Below are 16,628 nucleotides of genomic sequence, written 5' to 3'. Positions count from 1 at the left end.
CAGCATTGATTCTGTCACAGAGTAACAGAGTTGGGGGGGGGGGGGAGGTAATTTTAGGAAGTCAGGCTGTTTCTAACTAAGCCCCCAAAATATGATACAGAGGCGGTGTGGCTTTTGTGACCATCACTGGCTCACGGATGACTTCCTTATTTTCCTGTTTCTCCTCGCAGTTAAACAGTGATTCTGCTGCAGACGAAACACTGCCAGACCATCCCGATCTACTTGTTCAGTCTCAAGATTCCACTGGCAGCGTCTCAACAGAAGAAGTGCTTCAAATCAGAGATGAGACCCCAAGTTTGGAGGCTTCTCTAGATAATGCTAACAGCCAGCTGCCTGAGGTGGGGAGAAATGGGGGCTGGTGCCTGGCCAATCTGGGCTCCTTTTAGCACTCTGTTACATCCCTTGCTTTTCTTTCAAAAGAGTTTTCATCTGATACACTAATTATTTGATTTGTTTCCAGTATTTCTAACCTGTTGGGTTGTTTTAAATGAAATAGTCAAATCTGATGATTAAAAAAAAAGAAAAAGAAAAAAAGTTGGCCGATTAAGGAAATGACCCACAGGTTATAAATAATCTTGAGTGTTTTTAATGAGCATTTTGTGCTGCAGAGTGTGATTGAGGTCAATGTCAATGGACAGATGCTTCTCTGGGGTGGTGAGCATCTTCTTTGGTGCTGTATCTTCTTGGAAGGATGGCTTTTTTTTTTTCTTCTCTTTTTGCTTTGTGTTTGGGTTTATGTGATTGGTGCTATGATTGGGATTCAAACCTCAGGCCAGCTGTGTTAGCAGTGGGTTAAATGAAACCTTTTTAAAAAAGACGTTGGAACTACTAGTATTACGATTTTTGGAAAGGCCTGTGAGAAGTAAGCCAGATCCCAAGATAATGACTGACCAAAAATAAGTAAGTATTTGTCTTCTTAGTGGTTTTTTTCCCTTAAGATTATTATACTCTTTTTTCTTTTTCTTTTTTTTTTTTTTTTTTAACTATAACTGCTATAGTTCTGTCATATGTGCTTTTATGCTTCGGTAAGTATTAGGGAAATACTACATTTTTCTCAGTATTAACCAAATTAATGTAATTACTAGATCTCATTATTTTAGTTAGTTGAAGTCTCATGTTCTTATTAAGCTTATAGTGTATTTTATGTTTTTAACAGTAAGCATAGTTTGAAATGAAGGCATTTTGGCATTTAAAATATTTTTTTTTAATGTTTGTGTATTTTTGAGAGAGAGAGAGAAAGAGAGAGACAGAGTGTGAGCAGGGGAGGGACAGAGAGAGAGGGAGACACAGAATCCAAAGCAGGCTCCAGGCTCTGAGCTGTCAGCACAGAGCCCGAGGCGGGGCTGGAACCCACCAACTGTGAGATTATGACCTGAGCTGAAGTCGGACGCCTAACCGACTGAGCCACCCAGGTGCCTCTTTTTGGCATTTTAAGTGTATTCCTAGTATGGCTTAAGTTTAGATAATTCAACAAATATTGAGATTCTCTTAGATGCCACACATTGAATTAGATGCCAGAAAGATGAATAAGGCATGGTGACCCTCACTCTCAGAGAGGGAATTGTCAATTGAGAGAGATAGAGAAGGTGTAAAAAAGAAAAGAAAAAAAAAGCATTCCATTCCAGTACAAGAAACTTAATAACAGCATGTTCGGGGCTTTGTGAAAACTCAGGAGAGACTGATCATCTGTACACCAGGGAGATGGTGGTAAAGGACAGTCCCGGCAATGGGGACATGGCAGGCAGAGGGACGCCATGTGGAAGGACAGGGCAGTGTGAAATAACATGGCATGTTCAGGTAACCGCAGGACATTGAGTACTTCTGGAGAATAAAATGGGAGGAGGAGAAGAGATGGGTAGGGTCTAAGACGAGAAGGGTCCTACATGCCATATTGAAGACATAGACTTTATCTCAAAATGATCACGAGTCATGAATTGTCATTGAAGAGATACCTTTTACATGACAAGCACTGTACCAGATGCCTAAATGAGAATACAGGTCATGCAAGCATTCGGTGATTTCACCGATACCCATGGAGCCCCTACTGCATGCTGGTCACTATTCTAGGCCCTGGGCATGTGGTGCCATGTGGAAAAGCCTCCTGGCTTTATGGAACTTACTTGTAGTAAAAGATATGATAAGCAGGTAAGACAGAATAAGTACATCAGAGACTGATCACCCTCTTAGCCGTACTGAGAAAATCTAACAGAAATGTGGAATCGGTGAGGGAGAAAAGGCCACACTTGAATTGAAGCCTCAGTGACAAGGAGATGTGGAGGGAGGAAGTCCCAGGCTGAGGGAGCAGCAGCACGGCGTGTGTGAAGAGCAAGCTGGCCTGTGGGGCTGGATCGCAGTGAACAGGAGCCGGGAGGACAGACGAGGAGAGGGGTGGGCAGATCCTGCAGCCACAGAGCAGGTAGCCGTCGGAGCATTTGAGCAGAAGAGGGACATGATCTGATTGAGTCTGCATTTTAAAATCTCTTCTTTGGTGTGGAATACAGAAAGTAGATTCTGGTACCTGCCACATGAAGCTTGCAGTCTAGGCACCTGTCATCAGGAGAAGGTCCAGTCTGGTTTGTGTTCTAGTGAGGTCTCTGTGAAAAGTGTGGAGGGTGGGTGGGAGGAGGCCGAGAGGAGATAAACCAGAAGAACCTTAGATAAGATAAGGGGGGCCTGAAAGAGTGCATGAAACTTACAAATGTTTCCAGGAGAGACTGGACCGATTTAGAGATGCACCTTAAGTAGGCTGTATTCCTTTTCGGTTGCTGGGAGGCTTGTTAAGTGAGCCTTAATTCCTTGTTAATAACCTATCGACTGTGTCTGGTTTGGATCATAGCATGTGAAAAGGTCTCATTAGAAACCATGGAAAACAGCCCAGTACTAGAAATACCTTCCTAACAAAAGCAGTGAGGTTAAGGGTTGTGTGTCGTAATTCTGTTTACTTGACAAATGGGAAGTCTTTTATTTTTGGTTATTAAAATAGCTATAATCATAGTAAACTACTGATAGAAGTTCATATCATATTTATATTTATTGGAGATAAACTGAAAATTCACATGTATTTCCATATATACTGGAAACTGTTATTTCAGGTGGGACGGTCACTCATCCAACAGGACTACATTTGATGGCTTGTTTCCAAGACACTGTAAAGTTCCTGATGATACTTTTTTTTTTTTTTCCTAAAGGAAAAACACTTCACTGTACTAGGTTTATTTCCTTTTCCAGTCATGGGTTTCATTTTCACTGTAAGCTTTGACACAAGTGAATAAGGATGAAGTAGATATTCATAAGCCATAGGATTTCATTTGGAAACAGCTCTGTTAACTTTACAATTATCACCAAAGAATGGCTGTCCGAGGAGAATAGTACGAGTTTGTTTCTGTTAGGTATGCTAGCCTAGTCTGTTTTTCCCTCGTATGCCAGGGAGTGTCAAATGACCTCAAATTGCCCTTTTTAAAAAGGCATGAAAACACCAAGATAATGAAGTAAAACCATAATTCTGTTAACTTCTCCAGATGAGGAGTTAATTTGAATAGGTGAAATACTTTCTGAATTAAAGGGAGAATCCAATCCTAGAGTTGTTTGAGGGTTTTTTCCCCTTCAATGGTGTTAATATCAGGAAGATAAAACAGAACAGGCTGATGTGTTTCATGTCATGACAAACTTTCAGAGCTCAGTTTGCTCCTTTCTTCTCTGGAATGTGTACAAATTACTCTGAGCTGTTAAGGGATTACTTTCTTCACTTGTATTTATCAGCGAAACCTTCACAGAGGAATTTCTTCTAGTATTTGTAATAGTTTACATACCAGTTCATGGATGACAGAGATTATGCCTTACAGGAAATGAATCTTTGATATTTTTATTTTAATGTTTCATTTATTTTTGAGACAGAGAGAGACAGAGCATGAACGGGGGGAGGGTCAGAGAGAGGGAGACACAGAATCTGAAACAGGCTCCAGGCTCTGAGCTGTCAGCACAGAGCCCGACACGGGGCTCGAACTCACAGACCATGAGATCGTGATCTGAGCCGAAGTCAGACGCTTGACTGACTGAGCCACCCAGGCGCCCCAGGAAATGAATCTTTGAATGTAATTGTGTGTGTGGTGTGTGTACACACACACATCATTGTGTAATAAGATAAAGCTCAAGAAAATTTGAGTCTCATAATGTACATATAACAGTGGAATCCATTCCATTAGCCCAAAAGCACTCTCTTCATGAAATCTAAGTGCTGTTAGAAAATTTCAGCATGTAGTGTATGTTAATAATTACAGGTAAAACGTCTATTTTGTAATTGTTATTCAATAACAAATGACAACCAAATATAGGTATAAAGTAATGAGAAGTGAGGGCATTAAACTAAGAAGTGTGGTGGGTTATCTCAACATGGTATATTCCAGTTGATGTAGAAGGAAAAGTAAATAATAAAATTCTAGGTATAGAAATGCCTCTAACACTGTCACATAAATTATCTTTCCAAATAACTAATGCTTGCCATTTGAATGGCCAATCTTTTTTTGTCTTTTATTATTATTTTTTTTAATGTTTATTTATTTTTGAGAGAGAGAGAGAGAGACTGAGCACGTGTGGGGGAAGAGCAGAGAGAAAGGGAGACACAGAATCTGAAGCAGGTTCCAGACTCTGAGCTGTCAGCACAGAGCCCGCCGCAGGGCTCGAACTCAGAAACTGTGAGATGATGTCCTGAGCTGAAGTCGGAGGCTTAACTGACTGAACCACCCAGGCCAAATCTTTTTTAAGAACTTCAGATGCAGACAGAGTGTATTGAATATAAGCTTTTGGAATGATTAAGGAATGATTGTACTGTATTATTTTAAAAGTGCTATTCTGTGCAGACTCAGAGTTTGCTGCCTTCTCTGCTTAATAACTCCAGGCCAATTTTCCCTTTAATACGTTTTGTGTTTTCCTGCCGCATTTCTGTGCCACATTTCTTTCCTATCATCTGTGTCCTTTTCCCTGAAATGCTGTCTTGGTCAGCTTGGGCTCCTATAACAAAACGTCAGAAGCTGGGCGGCTTCTCAACAATAGAACTCTGCTTCTCACTTCCAGAGGCCAGGGAGTCCAAGATCAAGGTGCCAGCTGGTTCATTGTGTGGTGAGGCCTGTCTTCCTGGTAGCTCTTCCTGCTGTGTCCTCACATGGTTAAAAAAAAGAACTAGCTAGATCCCTGGCCTCCTCTTGTAAAGGCACTCATCCCATTCATGAGGCCCCTCCACTACCCAAAGGCCTCATCTCCTAATACCATCACATTGGGGGTTGGTGTTTCAACATAAGAATTTTGAGGGGATAAAAACATTCAGTCCATGACACTATTGCTAACCCATCTTTGTCAAAGCCCATCATATGTTGTTTTCTCCAAAGAGACTAGTCTCCATTACCTCAAGCAGATGTGACCTTTCCCTTCTTTGAGTAACAGCAATCCTTTGTATAATGCACATAATATTTACCTTACACTTAATATACGCTATATTACCGTTATTCGCATATTAGCCTAACCCCGTTAGGTTGTAAATTAATTGTAGATAGCTATTAATTTATCCCAGGGCACCCAGCCCAGAATCTGGTCAAAATCCTTCATTTGTTTTACGTTACAGATGAATTTTACAGATGTATAGACTGAGGCCCATACTAGCCTAAGGTCAGGGGCTCTTTCACTTGCTTTTCATATTTTGGAGGAAAAATTCTACTCTGACCCATGAAGGAGAGTGACTCTGCTGCACAACTAAGTAGTAACTTAGGACCAAGCACGGCAAGGAACTGATCTTTATTCCTACGACAGAGACCATCAGTGCTTATTTTCGCACGGATTGAACTAACATCTGTGCACCTTAAAATTTGTGTCGATACACCATCATGGTATACATACGCTTTGGAAGTATCTTTCTTTTTCAGGAGTGGTGGTTCATTTATTTAGCCAGTGTGTGTTGGGCTTCCAGTGGGTGCAGGGCATGTGGCAACATGTTTCAGTCATGTTGCAGCGAGTAGGAAGGGAAAACCACTGGTGCCTAACATAGCAGTGTATCATCATTTGCCTAGAGTTAGGCGAGTGCAGGCATTCTTTTTGGTGAATGAGCTTGTAATTCATTCAACTTGCAAAGTACGGCAGTCTAAAATTTCCCAGGGTTTGCTGAAATCTAACTCTGTGATGAAGTGTCGTCCTACTACCTGAAAGTAACTCTTCCATCACAAATACTCAGCTCGTTTAGAAACCAGTAAGGATGCATTTGTTTCAGTTCAGCATCCTCCTGACTGATCAGTACCTCTTCCTGCTTCATGGACAGCCCCACGGGACCAGTGGGTAAACCATTCTGAATTATCTCCCTGCTCCCCCCACCTTCTGTCCAGAATTCACTGGGTGAAAGAAATTACATTTCAAATAAGTGAGAATGTATAGTAACCATATGTAGAATGAGAATCTGTATGAGAAGTTATTTTACCAAAGAATATATTTCTAAGTAAACACCTAAATCCTATTACGAGAAAAGTGATCTCCTTGATGTTTCTATGTGGCAATAGGTGATATTTAATTTCAACATTTTTTTAAGCCTGGGACTATTTTTTTTTAAACTGTTTTATGTAATCTGAGCCCAGAAACTCCAAAAATTAACCTGTGCAAACAGAATACTACTTCATAAAAAAAAAAAAAAAAAGTGTATATTGATGGCAATAGTCATTTATTCTGTGTTGATAAAAACTTTTTAAAAATGTTTTTAAACTTGATTAAAAAATGTGATTGTTTTTACAGGATACAGGTTCAGTGTTAAAGGAGGAACAAGTTCTGACAAGCTTTGAAGATGAAGGGTCATATATAATTCAAGAACAGCAGGATTCTCTCGTGTGTCGAGGGATTCTCAACTTGGAAGACACAGACATGCCAGAGCCCCTGGCTCCTGAGAGCTACCCTGAGTCCATCTGTGAAGAAGATGTCACCTTGGCTTTGAAAGAACTAGACGAAAGATGTGAAGAAGAAGAAGCAGATTTCTCTGGACTGTCTAGGTGAGAATATGGTAACTCAGTCACTAAAATGAGGTGGTATTTCCTCTCTCAGCCCCTCCCTAACAGGACCCTCTACTCCAGCTTACATACCTTCATTTCTGTGGTTAGCCTATAATGCTGCTGCCTTCCTTTTAAAAGCTAAAATGACTGTGATGGGTTTATTTTTTTGTTATTGACCTTCAGTTCACTGAAAGAAAAACAAGTAGGTAATTCTTAAAGCACAGAGAGCAACACTGTGCATTTAGAAGCGTACCCAACACCTATTTTGGCAAAATGGCTAATGGTCGGTTGTTAAGTTAATATTGGGCCCTGGCCAGAGCCAAGTATCAATATCATAGGATGAATTTCTGTAACGCTATACAAAATCTGAAGTATATGCAAAACATTGTTCTACATTTTCCTTATCAGCGGTCAGAGTTGTAAAGTCGGATTTACATAATGAGCAGAAGTGACAACTTCTTACTACCATCAGATGTTAGATCATTCCTTTTACATGTTCATGTTCCGTGTATTCAAAATACATTATCACAAAGTCTCAAGATTCCCAAAGGGCATTTTCTTCACTCATGGGCTCACAAAATGGAATAATCAATTATTACATATAGTTCTTTAAAGAAATCTTGGTGGCTGTTATGAAACCTGTGAACCAAATAGTTCTATAATGATTAGAATTATGATATAATCTGTTTTTTTATTTTTTATTTTTTTTTAATATGAAATTTATTGTCAAATTGGTTTCCATGCAACACCCAGTGCTCATCCCAACAGGTGCCTTCCTCAATACCCATCACCCACCCTTCCCTCCCTCCCACCCTCCATCAACCCTCAGTTTGTTCTCAGTTTTTAAGAGTCTCTTATGTTTTGGCTCCTCCCCCCCCCCAACCTTTTTTTTTTTTTCCCTTCCCCTCCCCCATGGGTTTCTGTTAAGTTTCTCAGGATCCACATAAGAGTGAAACCATATGGTATCTGTCTTTCTCTATATGGCTTATTTCACTTAGCATCACACTCTCCAGTTCCATCCACGTTGCTACAAAAGGCCATATTTCATTCTTTCTCATTGCCAAGTAGTATTCCATTGTATATATAAGCCACATCTTCTTTATCCATTCATCAGTTGATGGGCATTTAGGCTCTTTCCATAATTTGGCTATTGTTGAAAGTGCTGCTACAAACATTGGGGTACAAGTGCCCCTATGCATCAGCACTCCTGTATCCCTTGGGTAAATTCCTAGCAGTGCTATTGCTGGGTCATAGGGTAGATCTATTTTTAATTTTTATTATTTAAATTTTATAAATATTTGTTGCGTAAAATATTGTTCTTTATAAAGGTATCTAGTTTAATACCCTATCAGTGCATCTATTTCCCCATTCAATTATTTCAAGCTCCTTGATAATTATTTTTATACAAAAATTAATATTTAGTAATCACCAGATATTTCAGAGTTTCACTCTTACAATAAAAAGCATTCATTTGTATTTCAAGTGATAATAGAGGTTTTGTTTTTTTCTTAAGTAAGGCTCCACGCCCCATGTGGGGCTTGAACTCCTCACCCCAGCATCAAGAGTTGTATGCTCCTCTGCCTGAGCCAGTCAGGCGCCCCCTCAAGTGATAATAGAGTTTTAACATCTGCCACACAGAAGGAGACGTTCACTCCCAGTACATCAAGAATGTTTTCCCATATTTGAAAGTGTACATTCGGATATTAACAATGTTGGTGACACGGCTTGTTCGCATTACCGATTTGGATGGCAGTAGCTATGCAGTCACTCGTTCATTCGTCATACACAAGTTCGGCGATACCAGATACTCAACTATTGGGCTTCCTAAAAGGTTGAAGCCAAAATCATTGGCCTTGGCCCTGTATTGAAGCTGAAACAGAGCAGTGCATCCCTACTGGATATAGAGGGATGATTACCTAAGCTCACGAGACACATTTTGTTAAAGTCAATCACCACAGCGACCTTGTAAAAATATACTGTTTTGAGGTATAGCTTAAGTTGCCACTTCAAATGCCTGCTTTATTTTGATCTTTGGCCCATCTTTACCCAGATGCCTCTCTTCCACATGAATTGCTCTGCAATTTCTGCAAAGCCTTCAGAGCTCCTTTGCAATGTGAAACATGCAATTCTGAGACCCTGAGTGACACTCTACTGAGTGTCTTGACTCAAATATCTCTTCACAGTCCATATAAAGGACCTAAGCGAGCCTTTGACCAACCAAATAGCCAAAACCCCTTTACATGTTATCGCCATCAGTTTGGACCTGTTCAATCAAAAAGCCTCCAAAATTGACCATTTAAAATGAAAGTATTCTGAGGTGCCTGGGTGGCTCAGTTGGTTAAACATCTGGCTTTGGCTCAGGTCATGATGTCATAGTCCATGTGCTCGAGCCCCATGTCGGGTTCTGTGCTGACGGCTCAGAGACTGGAACCGGCTTCAGATTCTCTGTCCCCCCCTCTCTCTGCCTTTCCCCCACTTGTGCTCTCTCTCTCTCTCTCAAAAATAAATAAACATTAAAAATAATAAAAATAAAATGGAAGCATTCTTTTTTAAGTTTATTTGTTTGAGAGAGAGAGAGAGAAAGAGAGTGCATGTGCATGGGGGAGGGGCGGAGAGGGAGAGAGAGAGAGAGAGAGAGAGAGAGAGAGAGAGAGAGAGAATCCCAAGCAGGCTCCACACTCACAATGAGTGTGAGCCCCATTGCAGGGCCCAAACCTCCGTGAACCGCGAGATCATGACCTGAGCCACGATCAAGAGTCAGATGCTTAACTGAGCCGCCGAGGTGCCCATAATATGAAAACATTCTCATCTGAATTATTCACAGAAGCTACTGAAATTAATCCATTCCCCTGGCATATTCTAGGACTTGGTTTGCTTTGAGGTGGTTACATGAAATTAAGTTTCTAATTCCAGAGATGCCACGTAGAAAGAACACAGAGATCTGCTTATTTGGACTCTCTTAGGAAGTTTAGGCGGTTGTACGTTTTCTAAGTCAATGCATGCGTTTGAATACACACGGTCTGTGTTGGATGCCTTTGACTATTTTCAGATGGTGTCGTGATTACTGTGATATTTGTATTAACAGTCAAGATGAAAAAGAGCAAGATGGCTTTCCAGAAGTCCAGACCTCCCCTCTGCCATCACCATTTCTTTCTGCCATAATAGCTGCCTTTCAGCCGGTTGCATATGACGACGACGAAGAAGCCTGGCACCGCCACGTCAGCCAGATGCTGTCCGACACCGACGGGTCCTGTGCAGTGTTTACTTTTCACGTGTTTTCCAGGCTGTTTCAGGTCCGTGAGGCTCACGGTTTTCTGAATTTATATCAACAGTTACTTGATAAGGTTCTGGTGTTTTGATCTAAAGTCTGTATCTTACCTTCTGTTTTCTATTTTTACGTTATTTTATTTGTTTTAGTGTCGCAGGTTTTCATATGCCCACTGATTTTCTTTAAAAAAAAAAACAGTTCTCCCCAAAGATGGTGATATTATTTAAATTTATATTGTGACACTGTAGTAACTGCTGGTAATTTATGCAGTGACGAGTACAGATCCCTCCCTTCAGGCAACTAAAGCACAACTTGGAAGCAGCATCTGATAAATTCTCTGCAGTAGGGGGGACGCCAGAAACATAGTCCCTGCCTTCCAAGAGCTTACAGTCAATATCACACAAGTTTATACTTAAATACTAAATTAATTAACAATTTTGTGTCTCAACACACCTTAAAAATTTTAGCTAAGGTTGCTTCCAACTGTGAAAATAATGACATGAGCTAACATTGCAGTGCGTGATAGGCATTGTGCTAGATCCCTTACATCATTTACTTCTTGTAACAGACCTGTGAAATGTACATGTATTTGGAGCATTCTGTAGCTGGGGAAACTAAGGCACCAAGAAATGCCATTTAAGTCCTCATCCGCTGAACTGTGTACCGCTCTTCCTCTTGACCTAAGCAAATGCTGCCCATCTGGGAAGACCTAGCTAAGGACGTATTCTCGCTGCAGCTTTCCCACCTATGGCAACCGCCAGCCTCTCCCTTCCGGAAGCTCTTTACGCTCATTAGCTGGAGCATTTGTTTTATTCTGTACTTTTGCCCTGCTCCTTGGTTTCCTATTTAGTAGTTTTTTTCTTTCCAATGATATTGTTTCCTGATGCCTGAGACTGTAGCTGATGCTTTTATTGTGATTAAATCATAACGACACCCAACAGTGCAACACATGCCCATGTAGGCACATGTTAACTATTCTTATAACTATGCCATTAACAATATAGTCTCATTCACTGAGTGCTCATTGTGGGTAAGGCACAATTAGATTATTTTATGTTAATGAGTATTCTTGAGTTTTGAGAAGATATTACCCCTAATGCATATGTATGACTTTAATTAAATCCGATGGCAGCTCAGAGCCCAGGACAGTAAACCACATTTACTGAAAGTTTCTTTCAGGTAGAGCATTAGAAGAGCTACTTCTCCAGACATGTAAGGACTTTATTCCCCGTGATGTGCAGCATGTATTCCTTCTGTCTCTCCCAATGAAAGAAATCTCAGGAATGGGGAGATGAATGGCATGTATCATTAGTTTCTTTTTCTAAGTAGTGCTGTTTTGTAAATCTTTGATCATTTTGTGAAATTAACGTTTCCAAAGAAAAGCCTAAAAACGTGGATTTACAGACCAGTTATTAGAATGCTGTATATCACTACGACAGTGATTTTATTTATTTATTTAAGTTTATTTATTTTGAGAGAGAGACAGAGAGAGAGAGAGGGAGAAAGCATGAGCCGAGGAGGGACAGAGAGAGACAGAGAATCCCAAGCAGGCTCCACAATGTCAGCACAGAGCCCAACACAGGGCTCAGACTCCCGAACCACGAGACCAAGAGGCAGACACTTAACCAACTGAGCCACCCAGGCGCCCCACTACAATAATGATTTTAAAAGAAAAGTTTGCCCTGATTACAAATGATGCTTGTTAAAGATGAAAAGGGCCTTCTTATGAAATACTAAATTTTTTTTTACGCTTTTTTCCATAGACAATTCAGAGAAAGTTTGGAGACATAACTAATGAGGCAGTCAGCTTTCTTGGTGAGAGTCTGCAACGCATTGGTACCAAATTTAAAAGTTCACTGGAAGTGATGATGATGTGTTCAGAATGCCCAACAGTCTTTGTGGATGCTGAAACAGTAAGTATTTTTTTAAGTTTGCTTATTTATTTTGACAGAGAGTGAGCATGTGTGAGCAGGGGGAGGGGCAGAGAGAGAATCTCAAGCAGCCTCCGTGCTGTCAGCACAGAGCCCAATGGAGGGCTCAATCCCACAAACTGTGAGATACCTGAGCCAAAATCAAGAATGAGGTGTACAGGTTTATATTTTCAATTTGACTGTAAATATCCAGCAAAATATAATTCCGGTGTATTACATGCAGTGACTTGTGACTCTGATTCTGACCCCTCCCTCTCATCACTCTTCAGAGTCATAGATGGGAAGCTAGAAACTCATGCTCTAGAGATAGGTACTTTCCCTCTGATTCTTGAATAACCGTGGTAGGAGAGGGCTAGACCTACTCCCATGAAGAAACCAGGGCCCCTCGGTCTTCCCATTTTGTTTTAAAACACACTCAGAGATTATGTATTAAGATATTCAGAGAATTAAGGTTTAACAAGCTTCAAAAGTTTACCTTTAAAGGTATATACCGGTCTGACATGCCATTTCTCACCGAAGGCAGTTTTTGAAAGCATTTGAAGGTATGGTCATCCTTGGTGGCACCCCAGAAATCCCCCTGTATTCCTGCTCTGTTTCAGTGAAAGGTCAGCCCTCGGTATGGGACAGAGTGAAGTAAGGGACGCTGGCACGAAGTCGGGCCAAAACCCAGCTATCAGAAATTCCATGATCCAAAAGTTGTCGGTCTCATGACTGTGATCAGAAATGATAACCTGGACCAATGTTTCTGATTTGACAGCTGACGTCATGCGGTTTGCTGCAAACACTCAAGTTCAGTGTTTTGGAGTTGCAAGAGCATCTGGATACCTACAATGCCAAAAGAGAAGCAGCTGAGCAGGTCAGTCTCTTCACCACGTGAAAACGAGTTTGCTTTTGACCCCGGAAACGTGCACTTGGCAGCTGAGTAGCCCAGATAGAAGAGGTCCTCTCGGCACTTGCCTCAGGGTTCTACTGAGAATTATGGGGCCTCTGGAACTGTCTGTTCAGTGGGTTCCTACCTGTAGCTTTTAGAAACCAGCCCTCTAAGAACCTGAGAACACGGTGGAAAACTGCAGCGTTTTAAAAAGCTCAATGTGGAGACCGCATAGCTGCTGTCAACATTGCAAGTGGGGAAAGAAAGCTGTACTTCTCGGAGAATGCATTATGGTACCGTGATGTAAGAAATCTGTAACCAGTGACAAAGCTGGGACCTTTTTTCCAGCGCTGTGGACGTGGGCAGGCAAAGGGAAGAATAAGCATGTAGTCGATTCTAGATACTACTTGCAGGGAAGTGTTTCTTCAGCTCCAATCTGGCCCTGCAGAATGGCAGTAGTTCTGTTCCCTCAGAGTAAATGTTTTCAATTAGCAGGGGCAGAAAAACTTGAAAAGTTTTTTTCACATAAACGGTATACAGTAGGCATTTTTTTCCTAGAATAGATGGATCTTCCATGAATTAGTATTAAACATTACATGTAGCACTCGCTTCAGCAGCTCGTATACTGAATTGGAACCATCCGGAGAAGATTCGCAGGATTAGCATGGCCCCTGTGCCAGGAGGACATGCAAATTCATGAAGCGTTCCATAGTTTTTGGAATATTATTCAGTCATAAAAACAGGATGAAATCTTGCCACCTGCAGTGACGTGAGCTAGAGAGTATTATGCTAAGTGAAATAAGTCAGTCAGAGAAAGACAAGTACTGTATGATTTCATTCGTCTGTGGAATTTAAGAAACCAAAGAAATGAACAGGGGGTCAAAACAGGCAAACCAACAAAAGATTCTAATGGCAGAGAACACGCTGATGGTTGCTGGAAGGGAGGTGGGTGGGGGATGGGCTAAATGGGTGATGGTATTGAGAGCCCTTCCTGTGATGAGCACTAGTTGCTGTATATAAGTGATGAATCACCAAATTCTAGGTCTGAAACTAATTTAAAAAAAGTTTTTTGATTAAAAAAAATATCCCACGTAAAGGCCTAGGAAAAGTATAAAACCTGTCTCTTACTCCCTTAGTATACGAGGTAAGAATATAAGGCACAGATACTGTATATGAATAATTAGCAACAGAAGTAAAGTGTCAGTTTATAGCTATAGATAAAAGTATTGGCAATGACAGAGACTCTGCAGAATTGTGCACATCTAACAGACCAGACGCCATTTACTGTGACTTCCAAAGAGAGGTCACTTTGGGCTATTAGGAAAACTTCATGGAATAGAGATCTGACCTTAGGCCTTGACGAGATGGTAATTTTAGATTGGGGGATTCTTTCAGGGCAAGAACATGCTATAGGAAAATACTTCTATTAAGAGCTTTCTCCCCTTATAAGGGAGGAAGGAATCTTACATTTGGACTGAAAGAATTGCAGATTGGTAAAGAGGAAAGACTTTTCAACATCAGGGCAGTATCGGGCAAGATCTGGTCATCTTACAAATATAGTAGTCCACCCCTTATCCACAGGGGATACATTCTAAGACCCCCACTGAATGCCTGGAACCATAGATAGTACTGGAACCCTATGTATACTGTGTTTTCTCCCATACATGATGAAATTTAATTTATAAAGTAGGCACAGTAAAAGATTATAAAATAGAACGATTATAATAATTATATATTATATATATAATATGTATTATATTTATAGAAATTTATATATTTGTATTAATATATAATATATAATTATTAAATTAAATATATTTATATTAATATAATTTATATATTTATATGGTTTAAATATATATATTTATATAATTTATAATTAATATATATTATAATTAAATATATAATTATATATAATATAAAATAGAACGATTATAACAATAGACTGTAATAGAAGCTGTGTGAATGTGGTCCCTTTTTCTCTCAAAATATCTTCTTGTACTATACTCACCCTCACTGTTGTGATGTGAAATGATAAAATGCCTTCCTGATGAGACGGAGAGATGAAAGACGCAGGCATTATGACGTAGCGGTAGGCTACTGTTGACCTTCTGACAACAGTTCAGAGGAGGATAGTCTGCTTCTGGACTGCGCTTGACTTTGGATAACTGAAGCCACAGAGAAGGGTGGGGTACTGTAACATTGCCATGTGTGTTCTTGTACCTGTCTTTTGTGTACTTAGGTCCACTGTCTGTTGAGTATCTAGGAGTAGAATTGCTGGGTCATGGGGCATACACACGTTCAACTTTAGCAACTTCTACCCATCCAGTTTTCTACAAGATAGTGTTTCAGTTTGTAATCCATGAAGAAGTGTGTACAAGAGTTACTGTTGCTTCCTATCTTTGCCACCACTTGTTACTTCCAACTTTTAAATTTTTGGTCATTCCGTCTAAATCATTTTGTGTCTTCAGAAACCTTTTCTGAAGATTTCTAAGTCATTTGTGTCTTCCTAAACCTTTGCCTTCCCTAGACGCTGCAGAAAATCATGCCTTTCTGCATCCGTGCCCCTTTCCAACATGGTTTTGTGGTTCCTTCCATCAAGAGATGAGGTCTGTTTCCCCACTTCTGAAGTCTGAGATGTCCTTCTCTTTTTCTGACCAATCAAATTCAGCAACGAAGCTGTGCAGTTTCTGAGACTAGCATTCAGGCCTCTTGCAGCTTCTGCATTTGCCATCATGTACATTTGGATAAACTCTGGAAAACTAATTTGACCCTTAGCCTCCTGGAGGATGAGAGGCCATGTGGAAGAGAATGGAAGCATCCCAGCTGACAGCTAGCAGGCCGGGTATTTAAGTGAGGCCAGCTTAGAACTTCCAGGCTCTGTCAAGCCATCAGATGACTGTGAACTGATGAGGGACCCGAGGCAAGACCAGAAGGAACTCCCAGCCAACACAGATGTGTCTTGTTGTTTTAAGCCATTAAGCTTTAGAGAGGTTGGCAATATAGCGACATTTACCATCTACAATAGGAAAACACCAAACGCCTACAAGTGAATCTAGTCAAAGATATGCTATATCTCCACCCAGAAGACTTCAAATGTTCCTGAAAGAAATTAAAGGCCACCTCAATAAATGAACGACTATACCATGTTCATGAATCAGAAGACTCAAATGGGTAAAGATGTCATTTTCCCCCAAAATCTGTAGATTTAATGCAACCCTCATTCAAAATCTCAAACTGTCTACCAATGGAAATTGACAGGCTAACTCTACAATTTATATGAAAGTACAAACAGCTAATTATAAGGCAAACCACCTTCTTGAACACAGATCTGCAAACTATAGCCCATAGGTCATAACTAGCCCACTGTTTTTATAAGTTTTTTGGGGACATAGGCATCGTATTTGTTTACATATTGTCTATGGCTGTTTTTGCACTACAACATAGTTAAAATAGTTGCAACAGAGAATAAATGATTTGCAGCACCTAAAATCTTTACTCTCTGGCCTGCACAGAAATAGTCTTAAAACCCTTGTCCATGA

At 40.4% G+C, this 16,628-nt stretch overlaps 1 protein-coding gene and 1 pseudogene across 13 annotated transcripts in view; both read left to right on the top strand.

The window, feature by feature from the left end:
• FRYL (FRY like transcription coactivator) overlaps positions 1-16,628 on the top strand; it is a 267,113-nt gene that overhangs the window by 240,495 nt on the left and 9,990 nt on the right. For 12 of the 13 annotated variants that reach the window (XM_078446126.2, XM_078446130.2, XM_078446129.2 and 9 more), the window contains 5 exons: positions 171-338; positions 6,766-7,016; positions 10,102-10,309; positions 12,048-12,197; positions 12,973-13,071. In XM_078446126.2, coding sequence (XP_078302252.1) covers positions 171-338; positions 6,766-7,016; positions 10,102-10,309; positions 12,048-12,197; positions 12,973-13,071 — 876 coding nt within the window. Of the gene's footprint in view, positions 1-170; positions 339-6,765; positions 7,017-10,101; positions 10,310-11,463; positions 11,576-12,047; positions 12,198-12,972; positions 13,072-16,628 lie in introns of those variants that run through there. The other variant, XM_078446133.2, reaches the window with a different exon arrangement.
• LOC132693447 (U6 spliceosomal RNA) lies at positions 13,688-13,802 on the top strand (annotated as a pseudogene).

The sequence above is a fragment of the Panthera onca genome, chromosome B1, assembly GCF_046562875.1.
Source record: "Panthera onca isolate mPanOnc1 chromosome B1, mPanOnc1 haplotype 2, whole genome shotgun sequence".
Lineage (NCBI taxonomy): Eukaryota > Metazoa > Chordata > Mammalia > Carnivora > Felidae > Panthera > Panthera onca.
This window is presented reverse-complemented; position numbering and strand designations above follow the sequence as displayed.